The sequence below is a fragment of the Aricia agestis genome, chromosome 8 (genome assembly GCF_905147365.1).
Source record: "Aricia agestis chromosome 8, ilAriAges1.1, whole genome shotgun sequence".
Taxonomy (NCBI): Eukaryota; Metazoa; Arthropoda; class Insecta; order Lepidoptera; family Lycaenidae; genus Aricia; species Aricia agestis.
Genome location: NC_056413.1, coordinates 13,635,976 through 13,653,919, shown reverse-complemented (window position 1 = coordinate 13,653,919; position 17,944 = coordinate 13,635,976). Strand labels below are relative to the sequence as shown.

General features: G+C 37.1%; 1 protein-coding gene across 1 annotated transcript; it reads left to right on the top strand.

Moving 5' to 3' along the window:
- The first annotated feature begins 256 nt into the window (after positions 1–256).
- On the top strand, positions 257–1,368 carry LOC121729769 (BCL-6 corepressor-like protein 1). The gene has a single exon (XM_042118389.1). The coding sequence runs from the start codon at positions 353–355 to the stop codon at positions 1,088–1,090; it is 738 nt and encodes a 245-aa protein (XP_041974323.1). The 5' UTR covers positions 257–352; the 3' UTR covers positions 1,091–1,368.
- The last annotated feature ends 16,576 nt before the right edge of the window (positions 1,369–17,944 follow it).

Below are 17,944 nucleotides of genomic sequence, written 5' to 3'. Positions count from 1 at the left end.
TTGTGCTACAGTACAATAGAAACAATGAGGTTTTTTTTTTTTTTTTTTATACATTTCTATAATGTTTTGTATTTTAATCGCCATAATTAGAAATATGTATATTGGTATTTTCACTAAATATCGTATTTTAAAAACAAGCAAAGTTTTTTTCCTGTTTTAGTCCCAATTTTCGTGTCATTGTGAACGAGTCCTAATGGATATACGCGGCTTGCTTCGCACGTTCATGCCGGGGCGGTATGCGCCGCGGGTAGCAAGCGAGCCGCCAGCCACATCCGCGCCTCGCCGGTCGACTGGGTGACCGACAGTCAGTTCGGCGCCGACAGCCATCACGCGTGGACGTTTACAATTAAACATGGCCGCCTCCCACACGCATTCTATCCCAACATCAACAGAACGTCGCCTTGAAGGGCGTGCGGGGTCTCGACGCATATTTCCACCGCAGTTTAAACTACAAGTCCTCGATGCCTACAGACGCGATAGCCAATGTCGCGGCAATCAGCGAGCTACTGCCAGAAAGTTCGGGATACACAGACGCCAAATTCAGAAATGGTTACAAGCTGAACCGACTCTCCGCGCGGCGCTCCTGAGACGAGCTCCCCAGCCAGCGCCGTCGCCGCCTCCGTACTCCGTGGGATCTCCGGAGAGCGCCCGACTGCCGTCTCCACCACCAGTTCAAGCTTCCATGCCAACGGTCGTTCCAGTTCAACCAGTACAAGTGCCTACACCTCTGCCAGTGCCTACATCTCTACAAGTGCCTAAACCTTTACCGGCGCCAGTTCCTGTGATAGTTCCCAGTGTTGAACCTATAGATCTGTCGGTCAGACGGCTCTCCCCAGTACCGACATCGGTCGTCTCGTACGCACCTCCGACGATGCCAGAACCACCTCGGAAACCTTTCAAACTGTTCAGACCATTTTCAACCGATGAAGACGAGGAGAAACCACCGGCGATCGCTTCTCTACCGGTAATTCATGGCGTTCATGTGTCAGCGTTTATGCCAGTACAGAGTGCATCGGGATGTAGCCTGGCCGCGTGCTCAGCGCCGCGCTGGTGCGCCCCGGCACCTTCCTTCACCGCTCCTCTCAGATGAGAAAAAGCCTTCGGGGCAAACCCCTTCACCTGTGATCTAGTCGCTGGCGCTCTCCTGGCGCCGCCCGGGGCGTAGTCCCGCATCACCGTGCCTTATTAAACACTTTGCCGTAGTGCATCATAATATAATTGCCATCTGAAGATGATGATTTATTTTTGTGTATAAGTATAAGATTGTATTTTTATATGTGGGGTTTATGAAGCTTACCTACATTTATGCAGATTTTAAATATAAGCATTAATATTATTATATATTATAATAAAGAATGTTGACTATTATACTGTTTTTCAATGGTATGACGTGTAGAGAGTTGACCCTCCCTCTGAAGCGTGTGCGTGGCATTAGCAGGTAGCGCCGGCGCTATCAACCATTTTCTACCTGCTATTATAGTCCTTTTCAAAAGCGCATTGTTATTCGCTTTAATATTTTTTATCTATCTACCTCACCTACCTGTTCTTACAATATTTCATGATCAATCTATGATTATTTAATTAATCTATGATTATATTAATCTTACTTTAATAAAAATAATAGTAATAATTTATAGTACTTACATAAATTACTAAGACAAACAATAATATTATATCCTACTATTCCCTTTGTTCTAACTTAAGAGTTAAGACCTTACATCTTGTAGTAGTCACCGCCGCCGCGCTGCCGCCTGCCGGGAATTGTGAATATTCACCCAGGCCACAGCCCACAACGCTGCGTTGGCGCAACGTAGTCTTGTGACCTCGCCCTTAGTTTTTGCGTTTTTACGAAAAGTTTATTTAAAATCTATTGAAATTAATTTAACTGATAAGTATCTAAGTTTTCTCAGTACTCAGGATAACAAGGTACTAATGTTATTTTTACCTTAATAGATTTCATAAAAAAAACTTGGACTTATATCTACTTACTAATTACACTCAGTATTATAATGAAAGTTGGCCTTTAGCTTTATGAGCCCTCATGGATACTAGATTGGTTGATAAATAATATTATGATTATTCAATAACATTTTCAACAATCGCGGCATTCCTAGGGGGGCTACTTCAAACACAGTTCGAGAAGCAAAATTCTCATTCAAGAGTCTTGACGTAACCAAATTGCAATATTTGCGTACGATTACTGTATTTATAATATACATTCGATAGAGTTGACGTTGTGATGTAGTGAAGACTGTAGAGTGACGCACGAGCAAATGGAAAATGTCTACGATAAGGACACAGCAGCGTGCATTCGACCTACAATTGTGAGGGCAATTGTAAATAATATTATATTTTGATTTATTATACTAATTATATTGTTATTTATGTACGCTTTGTTTTTGTCGAGGAAATGTTTTAGCTAATTAATTCTGATTAAGTATTTATTGATCATCATAATATCTTTCCGTTCGCAGTTGGTTATTAATTTATAGATAAGCTAGATTACACAAATAGAAAAATGCAGAGTTACTGTTTAACAATTTCATTGTGGACTTTTTTAAATTAAATTAACAGAAAACGCGTCGACTCTACTACTTATTATTTAGGCAATATTATTATTACCTGATTATGCACTAAGCGACATTTAAATGATACGTAAATAAATGTGACGCTAGGCAGATAGGCACCTATCGAGTCATTTTAATCAGAAGATATAAAATTATCATGGATTTTTCCATTTCAACTTCCAAGTAAATTCTTGATAATTGAGATAAGTAGGTTGAATGCGAAAGTAAAAGAAAAACATCAACTGGACATATTTATAGGATTAAGCCCCAATTTCACCAACGTCTGTTAGTGTTAACAGCTTGTTAAAATGTAATGTCTTTTCTTTCATTCATATGAAAATCGAAAGAGGTAACGTCATACTAATTCCGGCGTTAACTTTAACAGTCGTTGGTGAAATTGGGGCTTAATATTTCTGCCCTTATTATGTCTGTACGCCGCCGTCGGCCGTTCTAATTGAGACGTTTCAAAATATACATACATATATACAATATGCTCTGACATTATGACATTCCAAAATTGAAATAACATTATTATGATCAATATTTTTCAAAACCTAAAAAAATCCTAGGTAGTTAGGAATAGTGAACAACTAGCAATAGGTACCTTATTAAATAGCATCCAATAGAAACTTGAGACTTTTGACTAATAATTTATTTAGTTGACATATTTAAGTGTTGCAATAATCGAGTCAGCGTCATACAAAGCATTAGCACAGTTTTTATCATTGTGTTAGTAAGGGTTATGAGCCGTCGCGCGAGGCGTCGAGCAGTCTACATGACTCTACATCGCCGACCGACGCGCCCTCCAGTCTAGCGCGTTTGCCTTTTGGTTGCTTTTTATGTAGAGTCGACTGTGAAACTTTATACACAAGTTGAACGTTCTAACACATGTTGCGAATTTATTTGCCGGTTTTGTGTTTTATAAAAATGTAGAGCGTCACAAGCCAGAATGTTTTGAGACAAAAATTGTAAACCACATTTTAATGTAGTTTGATGACTTGTAAGTTGTATGCAATGCACGACTTCTTGTTCGATTATTTCCTTACATTTGATCACAAACCCACTTATAATCAGATAGAATTGTTTTTAATCGATTGATATACCTATATTTAGTTTTTTATGTAAGTACTTATGTAACCTACCTACAGTAGTAAAAAAATACCGACATTAGTCATAAAACATAATGAAACAATAGTCACTACAAGCTTTGTATTTAATTGCTAAATAATTCGATTTTATTTATAAGATAGGTAGGAGAAACTGATTAAAAACCCTGGGTTTTTATTCAGTTTCTCCTACCTACCTTGTAAAAACAACTACATAACATTTAACTTTTTTGGAAAAGTTAAATGTTATGTAATGTGTTCTCCAGAAATCCATCCATCCATCTTTGCAACTAAATAGTTTAGAAAATATGTAGAGCGCCATGAGAGTCGTTAAAACCGTATTAATATTATAATAATTAATTTATGCAATATTCGCATAAATTTTCCTCAGTTATGTAAAGTGTCGGTAGAAAGAAATAAACAAAACCGGTACGTTTGCTTGTGTAGTATAGGGAGAAAGTTTGAGCAGTTTGCGACTTAACGAGGCCTTTTTTTATATTTAAAACACATTACCTAATTATGATAATTTTCTATAAATAATTAATTATTTAAGTCGAGCAGTTAGTACAGTAATTTTTGAAATGTAAATTGAAAACGTTGTTTATTAGAGTTGTAAATGTAGAGCAACATTTTAATGAAAAATAAATCATATTTAGCGACGAATAAAACATGTTTTATAGATAAACTTATAAGTTATAAGAAATAAAAAATAAATCAATAATGCTAATGTATTTTTTTATTACTTTGAAGAAGAGCACTTAACATCAGCTACGCCTACACGGGCAGTATGAGGTAAAAGTGTTTGAGGCGGATCTACTTGATGCTATAGTAACAGATGGTAGTAAACTAGCGAATGATGTAATGTGTTTGTGTGATCACATCATTAAACTCATTAATTGTTCCTAGAACATAATCATTAAAGTACTCGTCTCATAATATTAGTAAGTATTAACTATAAATTATAATATTGCTATAATCATAAAATGTATATATAATACCACCATCAGCTGCATCTCGTCTAACTTAGCTTATGGATTTCACGCAAATTAGTAATAACATTTTGATGATACCTATAAACAGATATAGTTATTAACTAATAAGACGTTATACAGGGTGTAACAAAAATAAGTGATAATACTTTAGGGTGTGTACGTGTTCCTTGTAGAGAGTTCACTGTGAAAGTAGCAGCACTGAATGACGAAAATTTTTTTCACTTTTGTATGGGCAAGGGCCCGAGCATCACGAGTTTCCCCATACAAAAGTGAAAAAAAATTTTGGTCTTTCAGCGCTGCTACTTTCACAGTGAACTCTCTACAAGGAACACGTACACACCCTAAAGTATTATCACTTATTTTTGTTTCATCCTGTATATCTCAGTATTCAAATTAAGAGAGGAAATCAAGAGCGTAGGTCGTAGAGTGCCTGACGCCTGTCCAAGCACTCCAGGCTCTACAGGCTACAGTGCATAATATACCCTATAGTTTAGAGTTATAGATGTTTTTTGATGACGCAGAAGAAACCCTTTATGGGTGCCACGGGTTGGAGGTGTGCCTTAGTTAGCAGAAACATCCCGGGGGTATGTGGGACTGATCGACGAGAGGCGCCGAGCCTACCCACTAAAACCTGCGATTTCCCATCAGCCGTATACGGAAGTATAACCTGGATTTATCAAACATAGGACTCCCTCCACAACCGGCCAGACTACCTAAAGGCCAAGTTTGTAGTATCCAATACATGCTAGGACTCCTAGCTCATGTATTATAATTTATAATATATTAAGTGATCAGCGGTGACTCTGTAATTTTATGTTGCAAATATTATCAGCAGATGACTAACAGCTGTGCTAATTTGAATAGCGGCAAACATTAAACAAAGATTTATCAACATGCTCCACATTACTGTTTTGATGGAAACAAGAAAATGTGTTTGTATAAGCAACTAGTACGAAGTTGCAGTGAAGATAGTATAAGTTATGAGTCATGGCAGTACACTGTACATGAGATGCACTTTCAGTAGCAGATGAGATATTTTACGAGCGTCGGACGAGCGCAATGGCTCATAAACCACTGAAGCACAGACTACGGACTGGCGAAGTGTATATTTGGCACAAACACCGAGGCGACGATTCTTCGTTATGGTTCGTTAAAATGTTGCCATTTTGCCACTTATCATTCCCCTTTGGTAGGTACCCGTCTAACTTAATTAACAGCCTGTAAGTCTTGAAATAGATGCAATACAAAATATTATTACTAGAAATTACAATATCTATAATAAAAATTAATACTAAACTACGTTGTATTGACATAACAGCCATACACTATATTTTGTCTTTGACAGGACATCAACTTTCGTATTTTGCAACGTTTCAGATAAGGACAAAACATGGTTTAACTTTTTAATTATCGTCTGTCATACTTTAATACTTACTTAAAATTATGTTCTGTATTTCAACCTTACCGGAGCTTAAAAATACTCTACCTTACGAAAGGTAGATTACAGGTGCCCTACATTTATACACAAGTAGGATCATAATAATTTGTGATGATAATAGTAAATAGTATTTTGAATAAATCATGGATCTTAGCACATAAACAACTTATCATGTTGTTTATGTGCTAAGATCCAGCTAACAACGTTAAGTTATCCTCCTTTACATTTTAGAATGTTTCTAAATATAATTATTATGTATTGGGTTTTTTCATCAAAACAATAATTTGAAATTGAATCAGACCAAACTATGAATATTTATAAACTCATAATAAGCAAATAAAGTGGTTATTTTTCACAAAAAAATATTTTTACGGGGGTCTGGGGAAAGTACCACGAACATTTAGGCAAGTAGAGAATATTATTTATATTAATTACGAAAACATTAAGGCCTTTAATAAAGATGTCAAGGCAAATTCGATGCTTTGTGATTTTTGTGTAAAAAGCTCTAGAAATGTACCTTTAACTGATATTATTATTAGTGACCTACCTTTAACTGATATATTTGGCCTGTTCATCGAAATAAATTGATTTATTTTATTTAAATATTTGTAAGTACTGAATAGTATGACGAAGCTTAAATTTTATTTGACAACAGCTATCGGCAGAACTCTACATGTACCTAGAGTTCGCGGTGGTTCGCCACTTGGGCATGGAAACATGTGAACTTCTTAAATTACAGATGATGAAAGACTACAGTTTACATTAATTTTTTCTATGTACTTGTTCCTGTGCTCTATATTTTTCCACTTTTGGCATGGTTTGATTTTAGGCACTCAAGTTGCTCTAACTAGTCAGTGCTTTGAATAACTTCAGTTTTTCAGTATTTGCATTGTAGAGATAGTGTAGTGTGTACTATAAACTTGAATCGAAGATACTAAAGCCTTGTTAACATTAACTATTGGTGAAGTTTGCTGATGACGTCATCCTAACACGTATAGAGACAGGATACTATAACGCGGTACCGGGTGGGCAAGAGTCATAAGCTATCGCAAATACAAAGGAAACTTTTTAATTTTTTTGTTCACTACCTAGTACCAGAGACCAGCTATTTATTCCTCTATGCTAGTACGTAGTTGGATACGTAATATGTGTTCAGATTTTAAGATATTTAATCTAGAAAATAATTCTGAATAAAGGTTGAGAAGAAAGTTGTAGAGCGTAGGAGCCCGCGGAATGTCTCTTAGGTCCGTATCCGGTCAAAGAATTCTTGGTTAGTGATGGTTTGGACATTCTTGGTTCTTTACACGAACTTTAAAGTGGATGCTTATCAGTTTGAATCATACAACTTACAAGCTAGGGCATACGACCCAGAAATGAGACTGTTATCTATTTTTAGAGAAAATTCATGGAAAATGCTTTACTACTTTATGTTTTCTTCTGGCAGTATACAAGGTAAGTATAACAAAAATAAGTCATAATACTTTAGGGTGTGTACGTTTTCTTTGTAGAGAGTTCACTGTGAAAGTAGCAGCGCTGAAAGACCAACATTTTTTTCACTTTCGTATGGAGAAACTCGTGACGCTCGGGCCGTTGCCCATACAAAAGTGAAAAAAAATATTCATCTTTTAGAGCTGCTACTTTCACAGTGAACTCTCTACAAGGAACACGTACACACTTATTTTTGTTACACCCTGTATATTATAATTTGCTGCCCTACCCAACAGTTGAAGGATAACATTAATAGTATTATTAGGTATTATTGTTATTCATTAGTGTGATAAATTAGAAGTCTTATGAATGCGGGCAGGCACTGTAAAATTATCTGTGCTTTGTAACGTGAATAAGGTTTCACTCGTTAGAAATTCTGTGAATTTTAAACGGAATTCGGGTGCGTATTTTGTGGTCCAACCTGTTTTAATTGCTGCTTCTGATGAGAAAGATAACTTCGGACGTTTTCAACTTTTGGATGTAATTTTTTATTCTTTCAAAAATGAACATTTTTAATTATCTCAATTTAATATACTTAGTTAATTTATATCAAATATATTCGTACAAATTTACACAGTGACAAGTAGCGTAGATTTCATTCGCAGTAATCTTGAAGATTTCATCATTCGGCCATAGGCCATAGCCCATAAGTTTGACATATTTACGACCAGTCGGCGAAACATTAAAACATTTTTGATATATTCGTCCTACCTGTGTAATAAATGCCTAATAATTTATTAAAATCAAACAGGCGAGGATAGTGGGGACGTGTGGTGTATAAATCAGTCAGGTGCCGCGGCCGCAGCGAGCCCTGTCATAAATAGCTCGAGTCACAACTCACAAGACAGACGCAGCGGCGCGCGCGCAGGCGTCTTCGCGACAGCTCCACCTATCGGTGGCGTGATGTCATGGCCGCTTGGCGCCAATGCTGTGCTGCGTTATTTCCGACACCATTACTCACGAGCTTCGACTAATTATAATATTATGCTGCAGGTCCGATCACGTCACTGACCGCTCATCTTTGTGACCAAATAAGCTCTCTTAATACGATATCGCTTTCCCGAGAGAGAGCATTTATCGTTGATAATTAAGAGGATTCCACACCGCCGTTTTTCCATACAAACGTTGTCCCCTGTTTCCTCCCTGGATAATGCAGAGTTATGATTTTTTTCCTGAATATCTATGGCCACTATTAGCATGTCCCTATGTTTTCTTTTTTTTTATAATTTTATTAATAAAAAAGATAAGAACGTCCAAAAACCCAAAAAAATGGCCAGATTTTCCTCTGTGTTCAAACACCCATAAAACAAAACTGGCTAAAATATACAAAAAAAAAATAAAACATAGGAACACAGCTCAAGCCTTGCTTTAATTCTCAATGAAAAGAGTACTTAAATCGGTTAAGTTTTGGAGAAGGAATCAGCGGACAACGAATCGAAGATTTTCTGTTCTTTTATTAGAACTTTTGTCGTGTTGTCTTTATCGCGCTCTGTGGTGGGAGACTTGAGATTGGTGAGACAGCAATACATTTTCAAATACCTATTTTCTATTTCTCTCGCCCCTGGTGTATCCTCTTAAGGCAGGATTGACCTGCCTTAATTACGAACGATAAATACCGGCCACTTCGTCCGGACTCTAGCTATTGATATTGACAGTCTGGTCTTTCGGGAAGATCTGAGCCTGAGGCTCCTCAGTAGATAAACGAGGTGACAGCTAGTGACTAGTGAACAAGTAGATACATGTAGCGTTATCACCCCGCCCTCTCACCTCTGATATCGCCTATCGGTACCGAAAGCGATACTGATGATTGCGACCGTTCTAATTAGCGTCAACTATCCACTTCTCTTATGTAAACAATAATAGGTTTTATGAGCTGTATCCAGGTTTCGAAGTACTTAGGTATCTTAGGTAGAGTTCTAAATGAGTCTGCTGACTGCTCTAAACAAATCTTAGCACAAAATAAATAACGAAGTTTTTAAAGTTGTTGACATTCAGTCAGAATTTTCCAGAATTTTATGAAAGCCTCGTTGGAGTAGGGGTCAATTTAGACCAAATTTAGAAATGCATAGCTACGCGTTGCGTTGCGGTCGGAAATGAGGTATTATTATATTTTCATTGAACGAAATGTATGAATTTCAAATACAAAAAAAGACCAGACAGAAAACAGACCCCAAGAATTAAATTTAAATAAAGGAGGAAAAATCACTTATCTTTTCAAGACCAACGACCGACCATGAAGGTAGTTTTTTTGGCAATGAAATCAGTTGTCCCATCGTCTTTTGAATTTAGAAATTTGCTCACACTTTACTTTTCAAAGAAAAATGGTAAACGTTGCCAAGACAAAAATATAAGCTGTCAGTCTCTGGAAATATGCTGGTACATGGCTGGTACCAAGGCAAGATCGGAGGTTTTTTTTTTTAATGAAATAAGGGGGCAAACGAGCAAACGGGTCACCTGGTGGAAAGCAACTTCCGTCGCCCATGGACACTCGCAGCATCAGAAAAGCTGCAGGTGCGTTGCCAGCCTTTTAAGGGGTAACAGGGGAGGGTAGGGAAGGGAATTATAGGGGAGGGTAGGGAAGGCAATAGGGGAGGGTAGGGAAGGGAAAAGGGTAGGGGATTGGGCCTCCGGTAAACTCACTCACTCGGTGAAACACAGCGCAATCGCTGATTCACGCCGGTTTTCTGTGAGGACGTGGTATTTCTCCGGTCGAGCCGGCCCATTCGTGCCGAAGCATGGCTCTCCCACGTCAAAACATGGCTCCCACGTCACGGAGGTAGCTAAAGTAGACTACCAGTATGCATTTAATGTGTGTGATACATGTACCATCAAAGAAATTGATTCATAGACAGTTGACGGACCTATCTCATTTGGTCAAGTAATGTCAACTTAATGTAAGTCGTCTGTCGTCATCTGTCGGCTGGGTTTGAAAAAACACGACCAAAATACAAGGCAGGTCCACCATCTACCTATGAATCAACTTATCTGATAGTACATTATTCCAAAAGCGACTGCTGAGTGCTGTTACGTTAAATACTCAAACTATAAAAATCGTCCAAATACTAGAACAATGAATCTGAAAACACGCCGGTCTACTAAGTTACAACAGCTGTAAACGGCATTCACTTTTGGCTTTTACCAGCTTATTAGTTATTACTACTAATGATTTTACAATTATTATTCTATAACAAAATTATCAGCAACGAAGTAAAAATAGGAGCAGGTATCACAAAAATGCGTCCAATCTGTGCCCCAAATGACGTAAACGGAGTCATTGCCAAGGCACCAATTACTCAACGATTTTCCTATGGACTGTCATTGTCAAGCACAGTAGCCAAGACAAAAATACCCGTAGCATGCAATGTCTAATTTAATATGAAGTGCCGTTGATTCGTGTAGCTCACGGTGTCGGATTTCGGTGCGGTTTCGGCGGTTGGCCTCTGATGAAGTCCGCGATTGGCCCACCGCGAGGGACCACCCGGGAGCGCGTAATCGATGTCGTAAATATCCGTGGCGCAACACGGATCATCCTCGTAAGCCCTGATAAGCCACACGCTTGTAATAGGTTTTAAGGACAACCACTATTTCACTACGCTTAAGTCTGTGTAAGTCGCTGAGATTACAGTCCAAACTCCAAAGGTCTAATCTCTATGCTAGAATCGAAGCGCTTGAGTTAAAATAATCTGTTTTGATTGTTATACGTTTTATAATAAGTAAATCCACGGATTTAAGTTTAAATAAATATGCAAGATTTGTGGATGTAATTCATTTCCTAGTCCTACTCTATCCATCTTTTTGAAAGTAAGTTAAGAGAATTATTAATTTAGATGGTGGCAAATCTCTTTATGAATATGCAAAGATGACACAAACTACTACTAACTAATAATAATAATAAAAAATGTCGTAGGGCACAAACGAGAATTTCCAAATATTATTATAAACGGAAAGACAAGTGAAACAAAAGTGTTTATAGAGTAGAGAGTAGAGACTTAGCTTGGCGGACTGTAAGTTGTAACGAATGCACTATAAAGTATTTGAATTTTATCATATTTTATTGCAAAGCTCATTGCGCAATATATGTTTATTTCATCACTGTTTGTATATAGCTACATGATATAATATACCTACTATGACCCAGTTCAAAAACAATATCAAGGAGCTGACAGATGAGTCATTGTTTTCAGAGGCAGGAAAAGGTTACTGTATCTAATATTTGATAATACAGTATCTAAGATATAAAGTACTTTAAGAATACAAGCTCCACCAATATACTTTAAGATAGCCGAACTTTCTTTTTAAGCTATCTGGCTTTAAACATTTAATGATATTTTTCTACTTGCCGATAGTCATAAAAAGAAACATTTTGCAATAATTTTTTGGTTTCATAAGTAGATAATAAAACGCGGAATTTGTTTATCAATGAAAGGATCTGAGTGTTTAGAAATTGTTATTTAACATTAACCTTGATTATTAAAAAAAATCTATCAACCGGAAAAAATATTTAAAAAAAATGCAATAAAGACGACTTTTTATACTAAAATGTTACCTGCAATCATTTACGTTGAAATCTAATCACATCAATTGAGAAAATCTAAAGGGAGACTTCGCTTATGTCAGGGCTGGTAGACAACAGTTGTTAATAACCGACAGTATATAAATAAGTCTATGTTAATAACCATAAACTTATAATGCATAATTTTATGTTAATAACAATACAATAATAGTATTTTCTCCGTTTGTGGTTTGCACGCAGGAAAAGCCAATGTTTTCCTACGTGATTACCGCGTATGTTATGGGAATTTCAAAACATTTTGTGATACATTTATTATTTATTTATTAAGCACTAACAGTGGTAGTACTTAATAAATAAATAGTAAAAAAGGTAAAAATGTACATGATGTGGTAGTCTACCACATCATGTACATTTTTACCTTTAATATGATAGAGAAGCAGAACATAAATTGCGAAATTCTGAGAGGAGACCGAAATGATTCCTAAATGTGGTTTACCGGTACAAATAATAATCTTACTTATTAGTTATCATGTACTTTATTTAACACAACAAAACAACTATTCAAAAACTTGACTGGATTCATTCCAATCTGGCATGCTCTACTTTTTGTGAAGCAATAGGGATCTGCGGTCAGAAAAAATGTATACCAGCTAAAATCTCTTGTTTTTGCTTCGGCGTTGGTGGTTGGTACTGTACAAATTCAAAATATTAACATTTTAACGTACCTTTCCAAAATATTTCAAGAATGTTATGGTATTTACTTAATTGTTTACAGTTTATTACAATTTGTCCAACTCTACGATTGCAAGACTTCGTATCGACAGCTATCTTAGTTATTAAGACCACTAGATCTTCTTAGCAATTTTGATAACTATCTAACCTACCAGTATTAGCTTTTTTTATTAGTAATACAATTCATAATATCGTAAAACCCTCAACAAAACTCTGTCGTGTTTATTCGATTTCATTAGTCTATATTTCCTAATGGTTTTAATGGTATTTAGTCGGTAATCGTATCTGAGATTCAGCGACAAGTTGTCTGGCAGGGCCAGCGCGAGCGGCGCCCACTCTCCCCCCGCCGTCGCCTCACGCCCTGCACCGCTGGGTAAAGGCCCAGATACACTGTGGCTTATAATAAACGCTTTACATTACTCACGAACCTAGCTAACTAGTTGGGACAGAACTAGCGAAAAGCGATATACAGTCTGTCAAAAAAGTTATGAAATTAAAAAGTGGCAACATCGTAGTGTTTCCTTTCAAATCAATCTAAGAAAAAAGGGATGACACTACGATGTTGCCACTTTTTAATTTCATGACTTTTTTGACAGACTGTAAGTGCAATAGCTAAAATGATGGTATGGTGAGAAATGGTAAAAATAACAGCAATGAATAACAATTAATAAAATTTAAAAATTATAAAATGAAACAAAATAATAATTATTGCGAGATGCTTGGAAATCTACCCTCATTTTATCAGCTGACAAGATATGATCTGCTCTACTCTGTTTATATTATGCTCTCCTCTCATTTGAAATAGCTTTAGTTCAATTTGAGTCTCGTATCTTAATTAACCCCTTCTGCTGCTGCAGCAGCAGTTGTTGGATTGCAGATATTTCAATTTTCGAGAACTACTTGGATTACGGGACTATAATATTATTCTGCAATCTGTTCTACTTTTATTTTTCCCTCCGGACTTCCTTGACCCTTTATCAAAACTTTCGTCTTGTACACGTGTTTCAACAACTCAAAAACCATAATCTGCTTTACTTTTATTCGCTTTCGATTTCACTCTCTCTTGAGTCTTCAATTTTGATCAATCCTTTTCACTGCGTTTTTCCTCGCAAGTGGATCAAAGTCACAACGGACTTAACGCCATGTTTCCCTCCCTTCTCTCACCCCCCGCATGCGCCCGCGCCGCGCCGCTTCTCAGAAACCGATACCGACTCGGCCGATACGTTGACGCACGCACACAAATGCCGCCGTGCCTTCGATATCTCGCCCGGTTTTATATCAAACGGTCACTTTGATTCCTCAGAAACTGTTTTACTCAGAAATAAAAAGGAATACTTTGATATTACTTAACTTTTTAGTTACAAAACTACTGTCATGATATCACAAGACGCATTACTTGCCAAAGACTTGTAGGATAATACGGCTTATTAGTACCTAACTACTTTTCCTATGCAAGAAGGCCTTATACGGTAATTGCACAGAGTAATTGCGTAAATGAAACCTTAAACGTGTCGAGTTAATACTGTGAGGTCTCTGCCGATATCTTTTCCCTGATAACCCTAATAAAGCAATAATTATAATAAACTTTCTTTAGCACTTAACATACAATGTTACTTATCGCTGATGAACATAATATATTTATTAGTTATTAATTATTATATTATAATAATGTGACACGAAGTACAATTTTTTATTTCCCTTATGATCCCCTTCATCGCAAATCGCAACGAATTCCATTCTGAATACTGTACACAGTACAAACGATGGAAGATTATTTAATGGAAAATTGGAAACTAGCCCAGCAGAAGATAACGTACGATAAGGTACGAGTCCTAAGGCTAAAACTACGGTCACATACAAAAGTTGGTGAACTTTGAATACCTAATAGGTTGGGGAAAAAGTCTTTCACATTTCTTGGGCTATACCAATTGTATCTGGCTGATTTTGGTATCATTAAAAAGTTTTAATTTTACAGAAGACAATTCCAAATTCAATTGTTTTTATTTTCAATTAACATCTTATTGTTAAAATGGGTGATTCTAATGAATAAATTCGATACATTTTGAAATTTTATTACAAAAAAGGTAAAAATGCAACACAAGCCGCGAAAAAAATTTTGATGTTTATGGACCTAATGTAGTATCTGTGAGAGTAGCGCAAATTTGGTTTAAGCGTTTTCAATCCGGAAATTTTGATATCAAAGATGCACGTCGCTCTGGTCGCCCTGTCGGACAAAACTGATGGCATTTTTCAAATTAGTAGTTACGATGTAGCTGAAGAACTGGGGATTGACCACAAAACAGTTTTGGCGCATTTGATAAAAGCTGGGTAAACAAAAAAGCTCGATATTTGGGTGCCTCATGAGCTCACTGAAAGAAACCTAATGAACCGTGTACTCATTTGTGATTCTTTATTACGACGTAATGAAAACGAACCATTTTTGAAGAAGCATCAAACTTGTGATAAGAAGTGGATCACGTACGCGGTACGACATGAACGTGCGAAAAAGATCGTGGTCAAAGGCCGGTTAGGCTTCACAGACTGTGGCGAAACCCGGGTTAACTCGCAACAAGGTGAGATGCTGTGTGTGTGGTGGGATTGGCAGGGCATTATTCATTATGATCTGTTACCGCCAGACAGGACCATCGATTCTGAACTGTACTGCGAACTACTGATGAGATTAAAGCAAGAAGTTGAGAGAAAGCGGCCGGAATTAATAAACAGAAGGGGTGCGGTTTTTCACCATGATAACGCTAGACCTCACACATGTGAGGTCTAGTAAGTATTATCATGGTATCACGGAAATTTGACCGGGAGGTGTTAATGCATCCGCCGTATAGTCCTGAGTCCTGACTTTGCAACTTCTCTTCAACTGTTTCGGTCTCTGCAGAATTCCTCAGGCAGTGTCAGGTTGGTATCACAAGAGGACTGCCAAAACCACTTGTCGCAATTTTTTCATCAGAAGCCCCAAAATTTTTATAGCAATGGGATCATGTGACATGTCCCAACCAACAAGATGGCAAAAAGTTATCGAACAAAATGGCACCTATATACTTTAGTCAATTGTAAATAAACTTTATAAAAAACCTTTTGAATTTTTATATAAAATGCGAAGAAACTTTTTACCCAACCTAATAGTTAGGTAGATAGACGAAAACGGGCATGAATTAACTAATAATTATAGTTTGAAAGGAACACCATCAAAAAAAGTGTGTATACCGAAACTATAGGACTTTCTAGATGTTACGATGTAGTGTAAGGTCCTATTTCAAAAAGGAGTGGTCACTTGAGCATTCCACACGGAGCCGCCATCTGCAATGTAAATCTCTGACCTTGTCCTGTTAAGGGATATGATGAGAACAATAGATGAGCATTAGATGCCTCATTTGCACATACTTGCATTTGTTTTCTTACTCTACATTTGTAAAGGCTGTTTTTATCTACTTCGACGTACTTCCTTATGTTCCATAGACATGGAACTACTACGTTATTTCGTCTGGTTATGTCAAAATATGTTAATGGTGGTGTTATAACCAGACCGAATTAAGTAGGATAGGTCCACCATCATTCATCAGCCTTTGAATTATTTCTTTGATAGTACTAATAATAACGAAATCTGAGAAACTACACTACACTTTTAAGTCAATCAGTCACTTTTGGTCCGATTGAAATTATGGTGATGAATTGGTGATGAGTATGTTTTCGGAAGGCAAATTAACGCTGAGATTCACTCAGATCTTGGAGTCAACTTTTACTAATATCGCAATATTTGGCCTGTTTTGACGTAAATTTGGTAGCAGTTTATCTCTTCAATAGCGCAGTTGATTGGTCTAACTATTTACCGTTTACGTAAACGCGACAGCGAATCAAAAGCTCCATCGATCAGATAAACGACAAATACACAGAAACCGGGGATAGTTCAGATTTATAGATGACTGATTGAATTCTAATAAGCACATGATAGTTAAAACTAATAAAGGGCTAATGATAATTCAAAATGGCTTCAAGGATAGTACTTGGAAGTGCAGTGCGTTTAGAGTAATTTTACCTTCGACAGGATCTTATGCAAACATCATAGGGGTCACTTTCATGGGAACATCGAGGTAAAATAAGAGTGAACGGCGTGTGGACATTAGTATTCCCGTCAGGCTGTCGGAGCCGGCTGTGTTGTCTTACGCCGAACCACATTAGCACGGCATTATCCACATTACCACGTACCGCAGCCCGCAGGATGTACGAGTATGAGCCCGATGACCGTAGATTATTAGTAACCATCGATTGTATTGTAAATATTTGTGTTGACTGTTGTCCGTAGCGACTAATGAGTAATGCTGCATGTGCATGGTGTATAAGCTTTATGAAATGGATTATATTTCATATATTGTCATAAAGCTTAAACAATTTCGTACTTTTTCCTATTACATATAAACATCGCCAAGTCGCGTCTCGTTTCCAAACTACTAACAGCTACGCACATTTCTACGTGAATCGACAATATTGATAAAACATACTGAGTAGGTAAATACATATTTATTTTGCCTAAAAGATTAAGATAGGTATCTGCATTCTAGAAACTCATTCTCTAAAAATTTTATACAGATTCCCGATTATCAAATCATGCACGCGAATTTAATTTTCCGCCAACTCCCATGAATCTACCATCTTCCAGTCACTAGTAGGTGGACCGTAATATTATTTAACAAAGTGTTTAGCCATTTACTTCCCTAGATTATCCATACTGATATTATACTTGCGAAAGTGTATTTGCCTGTCTGTTACCTCTTAACGCCCAAACCACGGAATCGATTTTTCTGAAAGGTATGGAGATACTTTGAGTTCCGGGAAAGGACATAGGATACTTTTTATCCTGGAAAATGTACGGTTCCTGCGCGATACGCGAATTTTGGCGCAACGGAGTTGCGGGCGTCATCTGGTATACATAACACAATATTATTATTTTTATTTATTGTATTTCAACTAGGGTTGTAGGAAGTGATTATGAGAAAGAGGAGGAGGAAGAGGAATTGTCACGCGCAAATTTAGAGGATGCGGATGAGGAAGAGGATATTTTTTGAGGAAGAGGATGCGGATGAGGAAGCGGATGAGGA